The 21,347-nt window shown below is 43.2% G+C and overlaps 1 protein-coding gene across 2 annotated transcripts; it reads right to left on the bottom strand.

Annotated features, from left to right (window-relative positions):
- Positions 1-2,384: 2,384 nt before the first annotated feature.
- Positions 2,385-20,791, bottom strand: VBP1 (VHL binding protein 1). Of its 2 annotated transcripts, XM_075940958.2 has the most exons (6): positions 20,635-20,791; positions 13,323-13,447; positions 11,543-11,609; positions 9,742-9,840; positions 6,136-6,274; positions 2,385-3,718 (listed from the first exon to the last, which is right to left on the bottom strand). In XM_075940958.2, exons 1-6 carry the CDS (start codon positions 20,725-20,727, stop codon positions 3,648-3,650), a joined length of 594 nt encoding a protein of 197 aa, XP_075797073.2. In that variant the 5' UTR covers positions 20,728-20,791; the 3' UTR covers positions 2,385-3,647. The 2 variants fall into 2 exon arrangements, with proteins under 2 accessions (XP_075797073.2, XP_089637970.1); XM_089781844.1 differs by lacking the exon at positions 9,742-9,840.
- Positions 20,792-21,347: the final 556 nt, after the last annotated feature.

Below are 21,347 nucleotides of genomic sequence, written 5' to 3'. Positions count from 1 at the left end.
ACCCAGCAGAGCTTTTTCAGACTACCTGATACCCTGGAGGCATTTTGCTCCCAGCTCTGGTCCTTTGCTGACCAGTCTAGAGAGCCATACTCAGGCTACTCAACTTATCAGCAGTGTGAAACTGGGAGCTATTCTGCTGGCAGTAAAGTTCATTAGCAGTCAGCAGAGAGGCCTGCATTCCGGGAACAAAACTTAATCAGTCACTGATGAATCAAGTCTGACAGAGGAAGCCAGGGGAAGGAAAGGAAAGCACCAAGGGAAAAGAGTAACAATCTCTGAAATCTGCTTTTAGAGAGGGGATGTGTGTCCTGGTGAATTTTAGGTTCCCAGATTTGAGAATATACTATAATCTTGTATGTCAGCAGTTCCTAACCACGGTCCACAGGCAGCTGTTGAGGCATGGTGGCTCTGGGGGCTGAGGTACACCACCATGGCTATTGGGAGAGGTGTGTCCTGTCCTGCCTCTCAGTCAACCAGTGCCAGGCAGGGGCAGGGTCTCCTCCCAGACGTGGAAGAGTGGTTCTCTGTGCAGCCTTAGAGCGGCTGCAACCTAGGTAGCAGTGCTCAGCTGGTGTCTGGGAGGCAGTGTAGGGCTAAGTGAGGGGTTTGGGGGAAACAGGCACTAAAAAGTGGGGGACTGGCACTAGGGATGGGGCTAATATTGGGAGGGATTTTAGGAGGGGCTGGGTGCAGTGGGGTTCTGGAAACAGGCTGGCACTGGGGCATCTGGTGGTAGAGGGCTCTAAGGAGCAGGGGTTTGGCACTGAGGGCAGGAGGCTGGCACTGGGGGGGGGTTGGGTGCAGGGGATTCTGGGATCAGTGGCTGGTGCTGGGGGGTAACAGAGGGATGGGGACTCTAGGAGTTAGGGCTGGCACTGGGGGGCTTTGGGGACAGGGTATACCCCAGCCCCCAGAGCCACCACAAACAGCTGGCTTCAGCTGCAACAGCCACCCGCCTCATGACAACTGACGGAGCTGAAACTGGCTGTTCGTGGCTACTCTGGGGACCGGGGCTTTTGGTGGACCGGTAACACCACAAACAGCTGGTCCCCACTATAAAATAGGTTGGGAACTACTCTTATATAGAACATAGGAATTACTACGTGAAATTGTATAGCCTATCAGTTATTTTATCTTTCTCCTTCACATAAAACTATGAGCCCAAACTCCAGAGCCTACTCACCCACAGCACTGAGCCTATGATCTCCAAGTGTATTAAAATAATTTTCCCTGTCAGAACGTTCACATGGAAGAAAACTTTGGCAAAACCAAAAGGAGTTAACTGAAGAAAGGGAAGAAGTGGAGGGAATTGGAAGAGAAGAGACACATTGCTGTGTTCACAGTACAGAAGAAAGTGTTAGGAAAGCGAAGAATGAATGAGAAACAGGTAAGATGCAGCAACTAGTGCAATAGATATGACACGCACAGACTCAAATCAGGTTAGGAATTAGGAAATAATTTACATCAGGTTCTTACTGGGCACCCTACACATTTAACTTTTGCACTTTAGTAAGAAAGTGGGTCTAGAGTACCTATTTTCATTAGTCTCTTGTCAGTGTCACTTCTTTCTCAAGACTGCAGTCTACTTACCTACCCTCATCTCCACTGGTTTGTTGAAATGTGACAAATCTTAAACTTTTCACTTCCCCTCCTAATCTCTCTCACCTCTGACAATTGAATTATTTGCCCCAGCTCTCAAACTTGAAATCATGGAATTAGCTTGGACTACTCCCAATTAGAAGATGGCCCAATTGTAATCAGGCATCTAACAATCTCCCTCTCTTCTATCTTCACTCAAATTCTGGAAGTCTCATATTGGGCTTACAGTAACCTTTTCCTGTCTTGACATAGCTTTCCCCTCTTCAGTCTAGCCAATTTAGTTACTTGTTGCTATACCCACATTTTCTCTCCCCTCACTAAGGCTACGTCTACACTGCAGGCTTCTTGCAGAGCATCTACACTGCACGTGTGTTCTTGAACAAGTAAATTTACACTAAAGCATCAAAAAAGAGGGCTTCTTGCGCAAGAGTTATTCCTCTCCCCAAAAGGAATAAGCTCTCTTGCGCAAGAGCTCTTGTACAAGAAAGCAGTGTGGATGGGCCTAGGGGTTTCTTGCGCAAGAAACCCCTATAGCTAAAATGGCCATCACAGCTTTCTTGCGCAAGAGAGCATGCACACGGCTTACACAAAAGCACACCTCTTGTGCAAAAGCACACGGCAGTGTGGACACGCTCTTGCGCAAGACCTTTTGCACAAGAACTCGTGCAAAACAATTCTTGCACAAGAAGCCTGCAGTATAGACATAGCCCAAGGGATTAAAGAATTATCCAAGTTTAGGTGCAAGACTAAGAAAAATTCACAAAAAGAGATGTTTGCCACAAGTGTTGAGTTTCACTGTTTTAATATCATGAAATAAAAGTACAAAAACTTTACAGGTATATTGTTTATTACATGAAGATAGAACAGTTAACATTTGCATTTATTTTCTAGCAAAACTTGTATTACCAGTTACTCAGCAGTGTAAATACTAACCACTAATTTCATCACCAGGTGTGCATTTTGTTTTAGGAGGAAACTGCAGAGGTAAAGGCAACAATCTTGTGAGGCTTCATTATAACTGGAAAAAAATACTCAGCCTGTTTAGCAACAGAAGCTGTGCTCAAAGAGACTATCCATATTTAATACAGGTTTTACCTAGGAGGCTTAAGATATTTGAACTAGTCATCTTCTTGTCTAAGGGCTGTAATTGGGGATGTTCTTCTATTACAGTGTATTAGCATTTTGATGGCCTAGTTCTATATTTCTGCAAAGAAGGTGTGTGTGTGTGTGTGTGTGTGTGTGTGTGTGTGTGTGTGTGTGTGTGTGTGTGTGTGTGTGTGTGTGTGTGTGTGTGTGAGAGAGAGAGAGAGAGAGAGAGAGAGAGAGAGAGAGAGAGAGAGAGAGAGAGACAGTCAGTCATAGGGGATTGGGTGAGAATCTGCAGTCTTGACATAGCTTGTGCTGTTCATTGAATGAAACCCGCAGAGTGTTCTTTTCTGAAGACATCTTGAACTGTTATATGTAAAGTGCAGAAAATTCAGTAGCTCTCAATTGGCTAACCCAAACTTGATAATCAAGTTTATCCAAAGTGGATCTCTGGGAATGCTTGTGGGTTGATGTTGCCAAAGCAGTAATTGACTAAAAGAAAAACTAGGATTTTACTGTTTTCCCTGTTTGCTAAAATATCAGCTGCATGTCTTCCTCACCCCAAAAAGTTTACCTCATCAAGTGTATACAACACATCAGCAAATATGAAAGGAAACCCTCACAGTACAATAAAATGTCCTAACCTCAGTTTCATACATGCACCTCACATCTTTAGATAAACTCTCAAGTAAGAATTTACTTATGACAAATGGACTGAGTTGGTAAAAATGCTATGTCCTTTGCCGGACCATGTGGTATCCTTTCAAATAATTCATAATTTCATGAAGCATGCATGAAACCAAATTGTGAGTTTACAAATAAATAAAATGGTGCTCACCATTATTATTGAGTTATATATTTTATCATTTATTGAAATTATTAACTTAGTCCCTTCAGGATGAATTTTGGGGGTGTTTAAAATAAAAGTATTTGGAAATAGTAAACATTTAAAATTGCTAGAACTATGCTTTGTTTTTGGAAGGATCATCCTTGTTTCTTCTCTTTACATCCCAATTATAAACTCTAGCCATATCTGAGGGCATAGTTAAGGAAGCTGCTACAATGCAAAAAGATAATTAACTGCAGAACCATCCACATAGATTCACTCAAGTTAACTTTGCTTGTTTCAGTGATGCAGACAAACAATATAGAAACTGATTAACAGAACAGCTGTCTCCAGTGCAGAACCTTGATGCTGTGGAATTTCTGACAACTAATGGAGAAGCTATACATGGTCACTTCCCATCCTTCGTTCAGACAAGCTACATGTTAACAAGTACTTATTTTTGCACATACATTTCTCCCTTTGTGTTTACTTCCACTCTTATATGTCAAAGCTAAAACAGCTTCCGGTTACAACTTATTCTCAATTGGTTGCAACATTTGCCCATTTCAGCCACTCATGAATTTTTCAGCACTGAATGTCTAACATTGGCAAAATTTGAAACCTTAACAGCTCCCCTCCAGAACTAATAAATAACTACAGCAACATTCTTCAACTAGCAATGAGCACAGATCAGCGGCTCCCAAGCACCGGTCCGCGGACTGGTAGCGGGCCGCAAACCCCGCCTGCCGGGCCATGGCACTCTGCTAGGCCAGGCCCCTAGCTGCTAATGAGCTGCGCCCACTGGGGAGTTCCATTCCCTATAATGTGCTTGCCTGCGCATGAACAAGAAGTTCTCCTCCCGTCCTCCCACAGTGAGTGGCGCTGTGGACTGCCCTGATGTGCTGCGGCTGGAGCCGGGCCACGGTGAGGCTGTCCCTATTGGGGCAGCCTCACCATGGCTAGGGTGGGGCTGCATAGTGGGCGGCTGCCCCGTGTCCTTTCTGTTGCGGGAAGCGTGTTTGGGACGATCGAGCCACCAGAAACATGTGCCCGCCCCTGTTCCTTGTACTGCAGACACTGCCGATCCTGTCACTGTCACCAGGCACAGATACATTTCACCTCTGTATAAGACAATCAGAATGGCCATATTGGGTCAGACCAAAGTTCCTTCTAGCCCAGTATCCTGTCTACTGACAGTGGCCAATGCCAGGTGCTTCAGGAAGAACTAACAGAAGAGAATCATCATGATCCATCCCCTGTTGCCCATTCCCAGCTTCTAGCAAGCAGAAGTTAGGGACACTATCCCTGCCCATTCTGGCTAGTAGCCATTGATAAACCCATCCTCCTTGAACTTATATTGTTCTTATTGAAACCCTGCTATAGTTTGGGCCTTTCCATCATCTTCTGGCAAAGAGTTCCATAAGTTGACTGAAAAAATAATTTATTGTGTTTGTTTTACATCAGCCTCTAAATGTAATTGGTTCAGCTTCTTGTGTTATAGTAGAGAAGGAATCATTAACATTTCCTTATTCTATTTTTCCATACCTTCCATGATTTTGACGACCTCTAACATATCCCCCCATCCTTCAGTCATTTCTTTTCCAAGCTGAAGAGTCCCAGTCTTATTAATCTCTCCTCATATGGAAGCTGTTCCTTACCCCTAATCATTTCTGTTGCCCTTTTTGTACCTTCTCCAAATCCAATACATCTTTTTTTAAACGGGGTCACCAGGTTTGCATACAGTATTCAAGATGTGGGCATATACTGATTTTATATAGAGGCAAGATGGTATTTTGTCTTATCTATTCCTTTCCTCATGACTCCAAATATTCTGTTAGCTTTTTAGTTTTTAGACTGCCACTGCACATTGAACAGATATTTTCAGGGAACTCACCACAATGATTCCAAGATCTCTTTCTTGAGTGGTAACAGCTATTTTAGACCCCATCATTTTTGTATCTGTTAGGATTGTATTTTTCCCATGTGCATTACTTTGTACTTAACACTGAATATTATCTGCCTTTGGGCAACATAATGATCCAGTTTTGTGAGATCCCTTTGTATCTCTTTGCAGTCAGCTTTGGATTAGTCACTGTTTGCCCCAAGAACATTTATGAGAAGTTTAACAGTAGTGTTCCAAATACAAATCCCTGCAACACAACACTCATTCCTATATTCCCCTCCCCCCCCATTTTTAAGTGGAGTACCTGGCAAGGTTTTCTTGATGGTCTAACGATCCTTCAATTACCTATATAACCAGCCTTTTGTTATTCTTAATCACCTTGCCCCTCCCTCTTTTTATAACAAAGTCCCTGCCCCAAAGGCAAAGCTGCAAGCAGCCTAAACTGTTGCATTTAAGAACTATCTTTGGAGTCAGGGCACAGGCTATAAGCAGACCTCAACTATTAAATCTGGGGGTTCAAATAGGGAGTGATGCTATTGGCCCCTTCGAGTCCCCTGCGTGTTAACCCTCCATCCACTGGTTTTCTTAGGGAAAGTGAGTAAGCAAAGCTGAATAATGCATTTCTCTTTCTAAACAATATTTATCTGTGTAGAAGTGAGAAAAATGTATACCAAAGTTTAAATGAAAGTTCTCCCCCACATCCATTCCACCAAAAGGATACTAACTTCTGTGGTGGTGAACTGATCTCTAAGAAAATCCAGGTCTTCCTCTAGTGACTCGAGATTTCTTGTGGCAGTAGACAGATTCTTTTCTAACAGAGCTTGAGCTTCATCAATATCATATTCAAGCATCACATTGGCCTAAGAAAGGAGATGGTTAATTTTAATAAGGTTTTTACTCTAGGTTGAAGGCTTTAAGGAAAACATTAACTCTATCCAACGGGAAGTTACAAACATTTTGGACGGTTTTTAACATACTTTTTAGACAAACTCACAGATATACATCAAAGCTATGCAAACAAAAAGCAGGTACAATGCAGGAATCCATGTGTGGCTTCTATCACCTCAGTATTTAAGAAGTAAAATCTGCAAAAGGCTTACAAATATTTCTACCCATGTCATTTTAAGTAAAAATGGATGCTTCTAACATTTGTCTTCAAAATAGAAGAGGGCTCCCTTAGCAAGAGTTTCTCCAAAACATTAAACAATACATTTAATAAAGTCTTCTGACAACAGCCAGATGCAACAGCAGAATGATCTTACTCTAGTATACCCAGTAACAGAAATGAACAAAACCATCTGATGCAATTTAGGAAGAAGTTCTATTTTGATATAAGCATGACAAATACAATGTTCTCTTGGTAAGTGAGTTCCCATGTAGAAAGACCAATAATGTCAAGTGAAGGTGCTGGAGACCCCAGAGCACTTTTCCACTTTGTGACAATAATGTACTAAGAGTTATACACAGTTTTTCAACTTTTATTTGGGGACCGGTGCTAATAATTTTATGTCTGTTTAGCACTTGATGGCAACAAATATTCAATGCAGAAATGCCCTTGGCCTCATATTTTGAGTTTTAAATGACACCACACCCAAAAGTCTGCAACAGCTTTCATGGAGCCAAAATTATATGTAAGAATTCTGCAGGCAAGCTCTTATGAAGATAGCACTCAGGGAGCAATCCTTTGGAAAATCTGATATTTAATAAAAGGATACTCCGGTTCAAATGAAGTTCTAAACATTTCCAAAACTATTGTACTTCAAGCCCTTACTAAGTGCTTTTCTTCATAAGGAAAAAACCCAACTAGCAAATGCTGCTGTGGACAGTGTTATTCTACACAAAGGGTAGATCTACACTGTGGCATTAAGTCGACTGACGTTACCTAGTTGGAGTCAGCTTAGCTTCAGTCAACTTTTATTGCACTGGGTCTATTAGAGAAATTTTCCTGTCAACTTATCTTACACTTCTCATTTCAGTGCTGGACCAGAGTCGATGGGAGAGCAATCTGCAGTCGATTTAGCAGGTATAGTGAAAACCCACTAAATCAATCTCCCAGGTGGATCAGGCTTTTGTGCAGATTAAATTGAGTAAGAGAGCATCACACAGCTCTGTGTGCAGCCAGTGTTTTGGTCCTAAACAGTTGATTCAGTTCTTGCATAGAGAGTTCAGGGACAGGTGGTCTCAAACAAACATTAGTTATCTTTACAGATAAGGGGACACGAATATCCCTGCTAGATACTGCTTAAATACTTGAGGTCTTTTCTGTTTAAAACCTTTGACCCAGGCACCTCATTATCTGCTTAGATGCAAAGTTTGTAAGTGCCCTATAAATAAAATACAAGACAAATACTTTCCTCATTTGAAATACAATGTAGATACTTTGTGAATAAGATTGTAGGAGGCTATATATGACTAAGCACACTGAAAACAAACAAAAACCTTAGCAGACGTAACTATCAAAACAGACTACTTTATTGGGCATATCCTTCAAGGCAGTGTGGACTGGTATTTGGAAGCACAGTGCAATAATGAAATACCTATAATTAATCATTCTGATGAATTTTATCTTAAAGAAAAGCCAAATCAGAATTTATGGCTCATTAGAATGTTAAATATGAGCACTGAGCAAAACAGATTAAATGAAGCTCCTAACAGGTTTACATTTCCCTGTCAGGTTTTATTGTTACAAGCAGTAGAGCCAATGTAAACTGCAGACTAGCTATACAAGATAAACTAAATGATTAAAGGATTAAAAAATATAACTTACGAAGGAAAACAAATAATTGGGTTTTTTAGTCTGAAGAACAGAAGACTGAAAGGGGACACTAAAAGGCTGTTACAAGGAGGAAGGTGAAAGATTATTCTCCTTAACCTTTGAGGAGAAAACAAGCAGCAATAGATTTTAATTAAAGCAAAGGAGGTTTAGGTTGGACATTAGGAAAAACAGGGTGGTTAAGCACTGGAAAAAACTGCCTAGGGAGATTGTGGAATCACCATCCTTGGAGATTTTTAAGAGCATGTTGGACAACACCTGTCAGGGATGGTGGATGGTGCTTGGTCCTGCCAGGAGTGCAGGAAACTGGAACTGATGACCTCTAGAAGTCCCTTCCAGGTCTAGGACTATCATGTTCTGTTGCAAGCATAATCAACAAGATTTCTAGTAAAAATATTCACATCTCAGAATTTATTGACAGTTGTTGGTCATCACACAAAGTAAGAAAAAGCCAACTGAAAATATACAGTTATGATTAGAAAGTCATCTCTTCCTCAACAGTTCTAATCCAGGTGATTTTTAGTCATATGGACTATAGTTATGCAAGTTACTTGTCCATTAAATAGTAGGAACTAGATTCTGAAGACCTTTTCGCACTCAACTCACTGGAGGCTGGTACAGGGACCAGTTACTGGATCACTAGTTTTTCTAGTTTTGACCATAATTACACTTTTAGAAATTACATCAGGTACTTAACTTTCCTCATACAGGCAGTCCCCGGGTTACGTACAAGATAGGGACTGTAGGTTTGTTCTTAAGTTGAATTTGTATGTAAGTCGGAACTGGCATCCAGATTCAGCCGCTGTTGAAACTGACCAGCAGCGGGTGAATCGGACACGCCTGGGGCAGAGCAGCTGGGGTGCTGCTGGGTTGGTCCCGCAGCACCGCTCCTCGGCGCTACTGGACCAACCAGGCAGCACCCCAGCTGCTCTGCCCCAGGTGTTCCCAAGTCAGCCGCTGCTGAAAGTGATCAGCAGCTGATTCCAGGAAGCCCGGGGGGGGAAGCAGCTCTGCTTCCGGCTTCCTGTAGTCAGCCACTGATCTGTTTCAGCAGCGGCTGACTTGGGGATGCCTGGGGCAGAGCAGCTGGGGTGCTGTTGGGTTGGTCCAGTAGCGTCGCACCTCGGCGCTGTGGGACCAACCTGGCAGCCCCCCAGCTGCTCTACCCCAGGCGTCAGCGAGAAAAGCCTGGTCTGCTGGGAGGGAGGGGGGGTGCACTAGCTGCGCCCCCCCTCCCCCAGCAGACCAGGGAGACACGGAGCAGCTTTTCTCGCTGCGGAGGATGCAGGCGGCGGGATCGCCGCGGCGCGTCTCGGCGGTCTGCTGGGGGAAGGGGGGGGCGCAGCTAGTGCGGTGTTCCCTCACCCCATTTGTAAGTAGGGATCTGACATAAGTCGGATCCACGTAACCCAGGGACTGCCTGTACTTCATCCAATTGCATTAAACTCAGTGATTGTACAGAATTTTGACCAACTATGAGGAATAGAGAAACCTTACGAACCTACCGATTTAATTGTTTAAAAAATAACTTGGAGAAATTAGGTAGCTACTTACCCCCAACCATAAACAGACTTTATCCGTAGGAGGAACTGATGCTTTACAGTAGAGGTTATCTGCCAATAAAAACCTGGTCTCCATTGGGTTTGTGGATTCCTTAAGATAGATCACAGAACTTGAAGTTGCTACTTGCATTGCAAATGGTTAAGATAGCAATACAGAAACTACAGTAAAAATATTTTTCTGCCTTTTCTCTTTTAAGTATATTAAAAGCTTTTTTAAATCTAGCACATTGGGAGAATGCCGGGTGGTGGAGGGGTTAAATATTCTGGTTGATTTAGGAGATCTGAGTGAGAGAGAGGACTCTGGTGCGAGGCAGGGGGATGGCTCCAGAAATGAGGGATTCAGGATGTGAGGTTTGTGCTGGGGCTAAGGATGTTAAGAGGTGGGTAATTCGCTAATCATGTAGTTGATAGAATTATTATCGACTACACGATTAAGGGAAGAAGCGCTCAGTCCTGGCTCATGTGGGTAGGTCCCGGACCTAGCGAGAGTCGGGCTGCCTGCCTAGATGGAGCAGCCCCAGCCTGGGCCACCACGGACAGGAGCTACTTCACAACAGCCTCCCCTTGCCCCCTCCTTCCCCGCCGCTCACATTGCTGCCTCTAATAGTGGCAGCAGTGTGTGTGTGAGGGGGAGGGAAGGCAGGTGGCACCAGAGGGCTGGCACGGGGGGGGGGGAAGGGGGGGACCGCCTTTTAAGCTGGCTCTCCCCAGCACCAGCTCCTGCTTCCCCCACACCTTGCTGCCTCTGATAGAGGCAGCAGGGGGATAGGGAAGATATGCGAATAGTTGACTCAACTACCCGATAAACCTATGCTTATGGTTGGTTTCGTTGAAGGAGAGGGGTACGGGCTCCCACTGGGGTGGAGTCAGGGATGAGGGGTTTCAGGTGCAGGAGGGGGCTCCAGGCTAAGACCAAAAGGTTCAGGCTTGGCAGGGGAGTTTAGGTGCAAGAGTGGGCTCAGGCCTGGGCATGGAATGGATGCAGGGCATTGTCTTGGGAAGGAGTTTGGGTGTCAGAGGTTCCTGGCCAATGGGAGCTTTGGAACCAGCACTTGAGGTGGGGCAGAGCATGGAACCCCTGTGTCTGTTCCTCCATCTAGGATCAGCAGGGACATGTCATTACTTTTGGGGAGTCACGCAGACCAAAGTAAGGAGCCTGCTAGCCCAACACCAACTGGTTCTAAAACAGAATTTCAATGAAAATCAGAAATGTTGGTTTATAGAACTTTCCAAATGATACAAGGCTGGGTAGCAGCTTTTACTATCATTATGAATACTAAATTCGGTGGGGCGGGAGAAACTACAGCCGGTCCCCGAGTTGCGAACGGTCGACTTACAAACAGTGCGGTCGTGTGTAACTATGAGGTCCGACTTACGAACAAACCGAGTTATGACCAATTGCTTGGTCTGTAACCGATCTGTAAGTTGGGAAGAGACTGTACTATAAATTTTTACTTCAAGACAGAAGTTAAAATCCCAAGATTGATGAAACTATGCTGTAAGATGCTGATATTCTACACTCATTAGAAACTGCTGTAAAGATAACAGCTTGGGCTCCATGGACTATTAAGTGGATCATTTGCAGTTATTAAAAGTGAAGTCGAGAAGGAGAATGTTAACTTTCTGAAAGATAGTAAATAAAATTATATGCCTTAAAAATAATTCCACTATACTTTATAAAAGCATATTAAGTGTATCCTCCGAAGAAGCATTTATTGAAATGTTTTCTGCAAGTATGGAAAAACTGTTAGCTTTATTTATTCATACCCCATTATATAATTGAAATAGTTTACCTTTTTCTTCTGCATATGTTTTAAAATGTCTAATGTCTGTTTAATTTCAGGAATCTGACTTTTTAGCCTGTGAATTAATAAGTCATAATTAAGCACTGTGCACATATAGATTCCCCCAACAATTATCTATTATAAAATCCAATCTTTTTTTAATTGTACAAACAAGTTCTACAAGCCTTCTCTGTTCATTTTAATAAGGTATTAAAAAGTCATAATTAGGCCTAGAAGTTAACACAAACTCTTCACTTCTGAACATACAAGAGCTCTATCAAGGGAGGCTAGGTATATCAGGCATGTTCCAACATTCTAATTAATACAATGAATGCAAGAAAAATTTGAATGGAACAAGCATATTTTACTCTGAGCAAAGAATTAAAATTAGAGCCGGTTAGAAATTCTCCAATTGAACATTTTCCAGAAATGCTGATCAATCAAAATTGAAAGTTCTATTTGAATGTGGGAATTTGGACAAATCTTTTGATGGAAACTTGCCTGCTTTATTGCCAGCTCTCCTACTTGTGCATTTGCCTCTTTGGCAAGACCAGACTCCCCTGCAGCTTGCCAGGTTGACTGTAAAGGCCGACACTTGACTAATTGATACATAAAGATCCCCATCAATAAAAACACACCACAGTATCTGCCTTTGTTACTTCTTGCAGCTTTCTCCAAAGTAGCATTGAGTACAATTAACAAAAGCCTTGTCAGTTTCATGACCCTATTCACTTACAGGCAGCAGTAAGATCTGACAATTATTTCAATTTCAGTCAGCTCCTTAGGCTTACAAGCAATTAGGTAGCCAAGCAGGCAGGCCGTCACAGTATAGTTCCTAGGTCCTGGGCAACTTATTTCAGCAACACCAAAAAGTTCAAGTCTTTCAACAAGACTTGATGTCTTTCTGAAAGATAACTTCTGCTTGAACAAGAAAAACCCATGTGTTCTGAAATGCCATCGTCTGTGCTCTCAAAAAATTAGTGATTCTATCTTTCCTTCTCCAAGCTTACTTATTTTAAGGCTGCTGGATGAGCTGGTACTACCAGTTAAAATTAAGAAATGGATTGCAGTAACTATTTTAGTGAACACTAGAGTTATTTTGGGGGGAAAAAAGGAAATCTACAATTCCTCCCACATACAGACTGGCTTAGCGAGTTCTATATTATTGAATTAATGGAAAAAATGACTGTTAGAAACACTTGGGAAAAATGAGGATGTCTTGTCATATATGAAAATAATTATTACTTTTGCAGTTTAGTATAAATTAGTCCTGGATAGTCATAGTTTATGTTCTCTCATCTATTTAGTCACTTAAGTGACCGATGTCTTACATAACTTCTGCATGTCTGGGTTTTTTGTTTTGCTTTTTCCAGGTTTACCAAACAATGTATGTTGAATTTTGTTACATTTAATGCTATTTCCCTCTTGTATATATATTTATATAGATTGTTTTATTGTGTTTTTATTTTATATAAAAATAAGTTTAAAAAAGTTCTGGGATTGCTGTAAAGTGCCTTGGGGAAATTCTATGAACTATGCTATGCAGGTGATCAGACTACACAATCACAGTAGTCATTTCTGGCCTTAAAGACTATCAAGCTTTAAACAAATTTACTGACATTGCTCATCAGTCTATGGAAAAAAGGAGAAACTGCATCTTTCCAAATTTACTGCATTATTTCCATTGCTAGCACCCCGTTACTTAAAGCAGTTGGAAATATTTTGCAAAATTTAACCTTTTTTGAAGTCTTATTTTTCATTTCTAAACTTTGAAAAAATTGTAACTCACCTTCTTTTCTTCTGAGCAAGGTTAAGTTCCATAAACTTATACTTCTGATACTGTTCATCCAGTTTCTTAAGTACTACATCTGCAGTCTCATTTCCAGGTTGTTTCATAAAAGAATCTACATCCTCCTTTAAGAAAAAGATAAAATTAAGACTTTTATAGAAACCCAAGATCTAATGATATGAGAGATATTAAGTAGAAAAACGTTATTCTGAACTAAAATCATTTTATGCCTTAGTTCAATAATTTTCCCTTAATATATCACTCATCTTTGCTCGCCGCAGGATTCCCCAATGGTCCCAGGCTCCATGTGGCACTTTTGCCTTTGAAGTGTAGCAACAGCCTGATGGCTTTTGCTACACTTCAAAGGCAGAGGCACCCTATAGACTAATCGAATAGTTGATGCAAAATGCATTGATTTGATTAGTCAGTCGACATTTAACATCCTTATTCCATTCTTTACTAATTTAATGAAAAAACCTGTGCTGTTAATACAAACTCTGTGTGTTAATGATATTTTACTGCAATTATATTTATTTAAATAGGCAGGCAAGTGGTTTTATTTCCAGAGAGACTCACTGTGCACTTGGCCCAAATAGGCAAGTGCAATCAACCTGCTCTCTCAGCATAGAGCCAACAGCAAAATGTGAATGACAAGCTTCATCTGAAGTAGGAGGAGCTCACATGAATACATCAGGAGGCAGCAATCTACAAAGTCCAGTGGACATAACACTACACCAGGAGTCAGGATATCACATTTCAAAGATGCCTTTTATGTAGCACCTTCTGGCTGAGAGGCACCATATAAGCATGATATATAAACACAAAACTTCATCTTCCCAGACTAATTTCTTAACTAGGAACACCACATTCCTACTTCTTGAGGACAACTTGCAAAAGTGTATTAAGACCAACTTGTAAAACTGATTCACAAAACCCCACAACAGACTTCAAGTAGCTCTTTCAGGTAAAGAGATCCCAGCTGTGGCACTGAACTCCTTGGGCTGCACTAACAGGGTTAATTCTTAGTCTTACTTTCACTTGGGAATATCAGCAGCTCCCCTTTACCTTCTCCATCTAGAGATAAACAATCCACTCCTTTGTCACAATTTGGTTCTCTGATGGTCTTTTATCTGACAATAAGGAGTTACACATTTAGTTAACTCAAAGAGCATGCACATTTATTGTCTATTTCCAACTTAGCCATTGAACAAGTGTGACACTCCATATTGAATCACTCTCTTTTTAGACAATGACTCATAATAAACATTCTGAATAATATACTAAGTCACCAATACCTTTAACACTTTTTAATCAACCCACATATCAGAGAATTGGCTGCCTATGTGAGAGGGGCTGCCAGACATGCAGACATCAATAATTTCAAGGCACTTCAAGAAAGATTCAAGATGGCGCCTCCATATCCCTTCTGTACCAAACTAATGTCTATTTCTAAATATTGCAGCATGACACCGTAAGGACGAGATGCTCTGTAAGGGTGCATCTACACAGCACCCTAAATTCAAAATAAAATATGCAATCTGAGCATCTTATTTCGACTGAATTTTGAAATAGTATATTTTGAAATTTGGCGCATCTACACAGCGCCACATTTCTATTTTGAACTATACAGCAACAAGTCAATAGGATCAACAGCATTCATTCAGGAATTCTAAAGGAACATGAGAATGAAGTGGACAGGCACTTAAAATATGCAGTCTCTCAGTAAGATCAGCTACTATGCTACAGGACTAGACCAGGGATGGGCAGAATCAGGCCAGGGGACTAGATCAGGCCAGCCCAACTGATGAGTAGAGCATGCATACTTATAGCTGCCACCCTGTGTTCAGCTGCCTCTCCCCACACCTTGCTCCATCCAGCACCTGAGCTGCTTCAGGAGTCTCCTGCTAGCTGTGCAGGGGCAAGAGAAAAGAGGAGTTCTGCAGTCAGGGTCCCCCTCTAACGCTGTACTCCATCTCTGCAGATAGGAAGAGGAAGGTACTCCAGTCGAAAATAGGCATGCCTGTCCTTAGAAACAGTACAGTGTTTCTAAGATTTCAATGCTCGTGTGTCACACACACACACACACCCCTCACACTATCTCTGCAGAGAGTGTGAGGTGGGAGACAACAGAAAAGGACAGCTTTTCCTGCCTTAAAGAGACAGAGTATGGCTTCTCTCAAACTTATACAGCAGCAGCCAGTACACAAACTATGTCACTGCCACATGCACAGAGTCACTATCACACACACACTCAAGCTGTCACAAAGTCTCTCTCCCTGCTCCGTTCCCCTCCTGCACCTCTTCTGCCTGAGCCCTCACCCCTTACAGCCCATGACCATATACCAAAAATCATGAAGTGGCCCCTCCCTGAGAAAATTATTGCCCATCCCTGGACTAGACAGTAGCATGCTGCAAAAGTGATCCTGAATACTGGAAACCAGTTAGCAGATTACTTTAACTATTTCCTTCAGTTTACTTAGCAGTAAAGGAATATAAGACACCTAAATTCACACGATATAGTTGTCAGACCAACATGGCTTTAGTAAAGGAAAATCATGATTCTTCATCTCCTGGAGTTCTGTGGTGAAGCAACAATATATTGGCGGGGGGAGGTGAGGGAAGCTAAGGAACAAAATGGGTCTCCCTCACAAAGGAGTAATAAGGAAGATTGCTGCTGCCGCGATCAATCTTCTGGAGTTCAATTTAGTGAGTCTAGCTAACACTTGTTAAATCAAACTCAAAGGGCACCCCCACTTCTGTCTGGTATTCCTCCTTTCACCAGAAGTAAGGGAAGCCAACAGGAGCATTTGCTCTTGTCAGCCTTCTGCTCGATTTATGGTAAGCTGACTCCAGTTATGTATTTTACATAGCTATAGTTGCATACCCTAAGCCATCTGCTGGGTCTACTGTAGACCTGGCCCAAGTAATTATGGCCAAGTGGTCATTCTGTCATACATTAGAAAATGGAAAATTACTGGGAGTTTGGTGCACAGATACTTCTGAAAATCCCATCAGATGCTTCTCTACATATCTAGGAACCTAAATACTCTTGAAAATGTGTGGAAGAAATAAAAGCAAAGAGTAGAAAATAAATGGTAACTTTGTGTTCTAACAAAAGATGTTTAGTGAGATATAGCCTAAGGGCCCAAACTGGAATGTTAATAATCTGGAATGGGAGATACGAGAAAGTGCAAGATGGTTTAAGATTTTCAAATGACACTGTTTAGGGCTGTGCTACTCAACTTTAGAAGCCCTGGGGGCCACAATGATACTCTCAGAACATGCCAAGGACTGCAACTTAAGTGTGGCTGCATATACATGCAAGTATATGACAGGTATGGATACAAAGATTAAGGCAAGACTACACAACATGCAGGCCTTATTTAAGTCAGTTCTGTTGATATTAATAAAATGCAATATTTACCCGATTTCCACCCATATGACAGCACTTTTAACGAGCTATGATAGTCCAGGAATTTAACTACTAAAATCCATATCAACAGAAGACCATTATATTGACTACTTTTGTGTTTTGGCTCCCACCCACAGGCCATGTGTTAAACCCCGCATAAACCCAAACTGCACCACGGGCCACATGTTGAGTAGCCCTGGTTTAGGGCATGAGAAATACCATAAATAGGAGAGGCGGTATCTTTTTATTGGACCAACAGCTGTACTGATGGAAGGGACAAGCTTTAAAGCTTCATGGAGTTCTTCCTTAGGTCTGAAAAAAAACTATAAATCTCTAAGGCATGTCTCTTCCTAAATGTTAAACAGTTGGACAGATAATGGCAGATGCATTTTCTAGCAATGAATTTTAAGGAAGTAACATGGGGGAAAGTAACTTTAAATTAGGGATGTTAAAATGGGGGAGGGAGGGGAGAAGAGGTTTTTTGGAAATGTGTAACCGCTGAAATTTTCAGCAAAGAATGGAAGAAAACGTGGGAGCCAGTGCTTGCGAGGAGCCGGCTTTTAAGCCAGCTTCTGCATGCCCCCGTTTCCTTCCTCTGTGCTTCTGACTTGTAATCATAGCCAGCAATACAGGGAAGGCATGCGGCTCCCGAGGAGCTGTTTACGGGGAGCCTGCTTAAAAGCTGGCTCCCTGTGGGCATCAGTTCCTGCCTCCCCACCTCCAAGCACTGCTACCTCTGAAATAGAGGCAGCAGCATGGGGAGAGGGGGAAGAGGGAGAGGAAATATTCAACTCCCACCTGCCTCCCCTGTGCTGATACAGAGGCAGCAGTGGTAGGTGGGTGTGTGAAGTAGCATTGCATATAACTATTTTAAAAAGTACACTATTACATCTCTACTTTAAATATGTACTGACATCCAGGGCTCCAAATTAACTATCATATTCAAGAAGAGATCTAGATGTCATCACTGACAGCTCAATAAAAACTTCTGCTCCATATGCAGTTGTAGTCAAAAGACCAAACAAAGCAATAAGTTAAAGAACTACACTGTGAAGTAATTCTGAAACTATTGACTTTATACAAACTGATGGATAAATAGCCAACAATTTTTAAAGGGTTGAGTGATTTTGTGGGCCTAGTTTGTCATGTAGGAGGGTAGGTGCTCAGCTCTTTCTAAAAATCAAGGTGTCCAACTGAGCACCTAAAGCAGGAGTGGGCAATAATTTTTCAGGGGGCCACTCTCAGAATTTTGGTAAGTGTTCACAGCCACTCTTTTCTATCATATTAATCAAGGGGTAGGGAGGTTTGGGATGGAGTTTGGGCACAGGAAGGATTTCCAGGCAGGGGATTGAGGGACAGGGAACTGGGAGGCAGTTTGAGTCCAGGAAGAAGTTCAGAGATGCAACAGAGGGCTGGGGTGCTGAATGGGGTGTGAGGTGCATGCTGTGACCCTGGGCAGGAGGCCCTTGCCATAGGTGGCTCCCAGCTGGCAGCACAGTAGAGCTCTTAGGTGGGCAGCGGGCAGGCTACTTGCATGCCATTGTGGCCTCACACCACCCAAAGAGTGGTGTGGCAAATGCTAGCAGCAGCAGGCCACTTCCCGGGGCAACATGGTCAGGGCTATGGCAGGCAGGCAACCTGAGTGTTGTGCCCTGGGATTTTTAGAATCCCAGAGGATCGTAGTGGGCTGGAGGGAAATGTTTGGTGGGCCATATTTTGCCCACCCCGACAAAGTCACCTTTGAAAATCCTGGCCATGGTGATCAGTTTTGCACACATGCAAAATAATACGTAATAGAAATACAAGGAATAAGGGAAATGATTAGAAGAATGTGAAGTTAGAAATATGAACAGTAAATGTGTTCATTCTAAATGTGGTAACAATACCTGGAAACTTAATGACTCAGCACTCAAAGCATGAATGGTCATGTTTGGCTTTTAAGTCCAAACTGTAGCTGGTCCTAGAAAAACATATGACCATGCGACCAGGTTCTGGGATCCATCTTGAACCTGGTAATTTTTCATGTGGTGGGACGCACTGAAGAAAGAATTGTCACCCTGGGGAAAAGTCTATTTAAGCAATCAGACTTTGTCTTCAACCCGCTTTTGAAATTGTCTGGCCCACCCTAAAAGGATACTTAAGGAACTCTGAAAAGCTGTAGGCCCAAACTAGAGTAAAAATCAACTCCGACAAAGCTTTAACCTGAGAACAGCTGTTAAGGTAAGAATTTGCATTACCTTAAACAGCTTTTTTGTTCATTGTAATTTAGTAACTTACTTTTATCAGACTGTTCTCATTTGTAACCAGTTAAATCCTACTTTTTGTACTTAATAAAAAACACTTTTATTTATTATCAATCCCAGTGCAAATAACTGCTATGGAGGGCAACCACTGTGCATCTCCTTCTTTCATTGATATAGTGGGTGACCTTTATGAGCCTTCACTATGTAAAACTTCTACAGAGTACAACAGATTCATGTGGGGTTTTGGTCCCCTTTAATGATTGTTCTCCTGGATACTGAGTCCTCAGAGCCAAGTCCTACCAGAGCTGAACTGCTTCACTGTCTGTGCTGCTCCGAAAGGGGGCGGTAACCCCAACTCTGTACCTTGTCTAGAGGAGACTAGAGAATCTGGCCCAGCATTATTGGGTAGTGGGGAACCCCAGAGAGCAGGAAGGCAGGCATCATGGTCAGCACATCAGGGGACAACACTAACCATCATACAAGGATTCTAGCAATTTTTTGTGAAACATTTAGTATTAGCCACTCTTGAAAACTGGACACTGAGTCACAGTCTGCTACTCTGAGCCATTAAAGCAAATTCTTTGTTCCTAAAATTATTATGAATTTATTAATTTTTCCTATAGCCTCATATTATACAATATTCAGTCTTTCTATTAAGGTTTTTCAAATTCACTTTTCCTTTTTTTTAAATAACAATCTAAAGAACTTGCAAAGGCAATTGCCTATCTAACTTAAACACCATATGGCCATTGGTCATCAATTTTCAGTCTAAACTTTATAATCAAAGTAAGTTGATCATAGTGCAGATTTATTTTTCCTCCAACTTTTCAAGGAAATTCAATAGAACAAAAAAAAAGCACACCATTTCAAAGATGTGAGATGCTGTTTAATTTTCTGAAAGGAAAAGAGTTGGCTCCCCATCTTACAGTCAAAAGAATTTCTCTCTACGGGACATTCGTTTTCCTCAAAAACTCTGGAGATATCAAAACACTTTAAGAAAAAACAAAGCACTTCATATTGAATACTGCTGCTTTGAATGTAGAAGACAAACACCGAACCAGGGATCATCACACAAGATCCTAAAACACTACACAAAAGGAAACCTCAGATACCAACCCGCTCCCTGGACACACACTCATGTCCACCAAACACTTCCTCAGGATCCAAGCCTGGAAGCAGGCAGACACAGCGCTGAACCCAGAACTGCATCTCTCACCCCCAACGGGCGCTCCCAACGACTGCGGTCAGGAGTCACAGCAATTCGACCTCGGCACAGAGGGAGAGAGCAGGACCCGCGGCCTCACCAGGGCCGGCCGGTTACCGCAGGAGCGACCTTCCCGAACCCCCCTCGGCCTGAGAGCCTAAGCAGCCGGGCCTCCCTGCCCCTGGAAACGGGGCCCGCGCCGCGGCTCACCCGGGGGGGGCGATGGGTCAAGGGGCAGCCCCGGCGCGGGCAGGAGGATCAGAAGCCGCAGGTGGCTGCGAGCCCTTCCCCGCCGGGCCCTGGGGCGTGGCCGAGATGGGCCAGGTGCCCCCTTTCCACGCCGCTCTCTGGGACCCCCGCGCCGGGAACCGGCCCAGCTCCCACCCGGCGCCGCCGCCCGGGCTCGGCCTGCCGCCCCTCCCCCCGCGGCGGGGCGCCGGCTGCGGCTCTCACCACGAACACCGCCTCGGGGATGCCCAGGTGGCCCCGCTTTCCGCTCGCGGGCGCCTCGCCACAACAAATCTCGCCGCTGGTGGCCGCCGCCATCTTGGGGAAACTGACGGCGTGCGCGCGTACGTCCGAGCAGCCGCCCTCCCGGCCGCCGAGCGCAGTGTACGTCACTGCGTCAGCGTCACACCCACCGCTCCGTCACGGCCATTGGCTGCCGCGCTTTGACGGACAGGGGAGGATACTGATCTAGTGCTGCCCCCTTGCTCTGCCTCTGCTGGCTGCTACAAGGGCTGGGGACTGTGCTGCCCCCAGGGGAAAAATGGTACAGGGCTGAGTCACGCCCAGGGCAGTATTTCTGCTTAACACATTGAAGCTCTTTGTTACAATATCTTGCTTTCCACTGATGAGACCTTGGCGGTGACAAACTGAGGAGAGGTTGTGCTCATGACAGCTCATGATGATATATGTATATAGAAAAAAACAACAAATGGTCTGGTAGCAGTTACAGACTAACAAAACATGGAGATGGTATCATGAGCTCTCTTGGGCACAGCCCACTCCTTCAGATGACCGGAGTTATGAGTTTGGGATGAGTACACTGGAAATAAATGCGGGGTGGGGGAGAGAAAAAGGGAGGGGGCTGGAAGACAGAGCATCAGTAAGTTTCTGGAGAATGGGTACTTAAAAGCAGATAAAAGTCCCCGGACACGACGTCG

Source organism: Pelodiscus sinensis, chromosome 13, assembly GCF_052426305.1.
Source record: "Pelodiscus sinensis isolate ZL-2025 chromosome 13, ASM5242630v1, whole genome shotgun sequence".
Taxonomy (NCBI): domain Eukaryota; kingdom Metazoa; phylum Chordata; order Testudines; family Trionychidae; genus Pelodiscus; species Pelodiscus sinensis.
The sequence above is the reverse complement of the archived record's forward strand: the minus strand, read 5'-3'. Positions and strand labels throughout refer to the sequence as shown.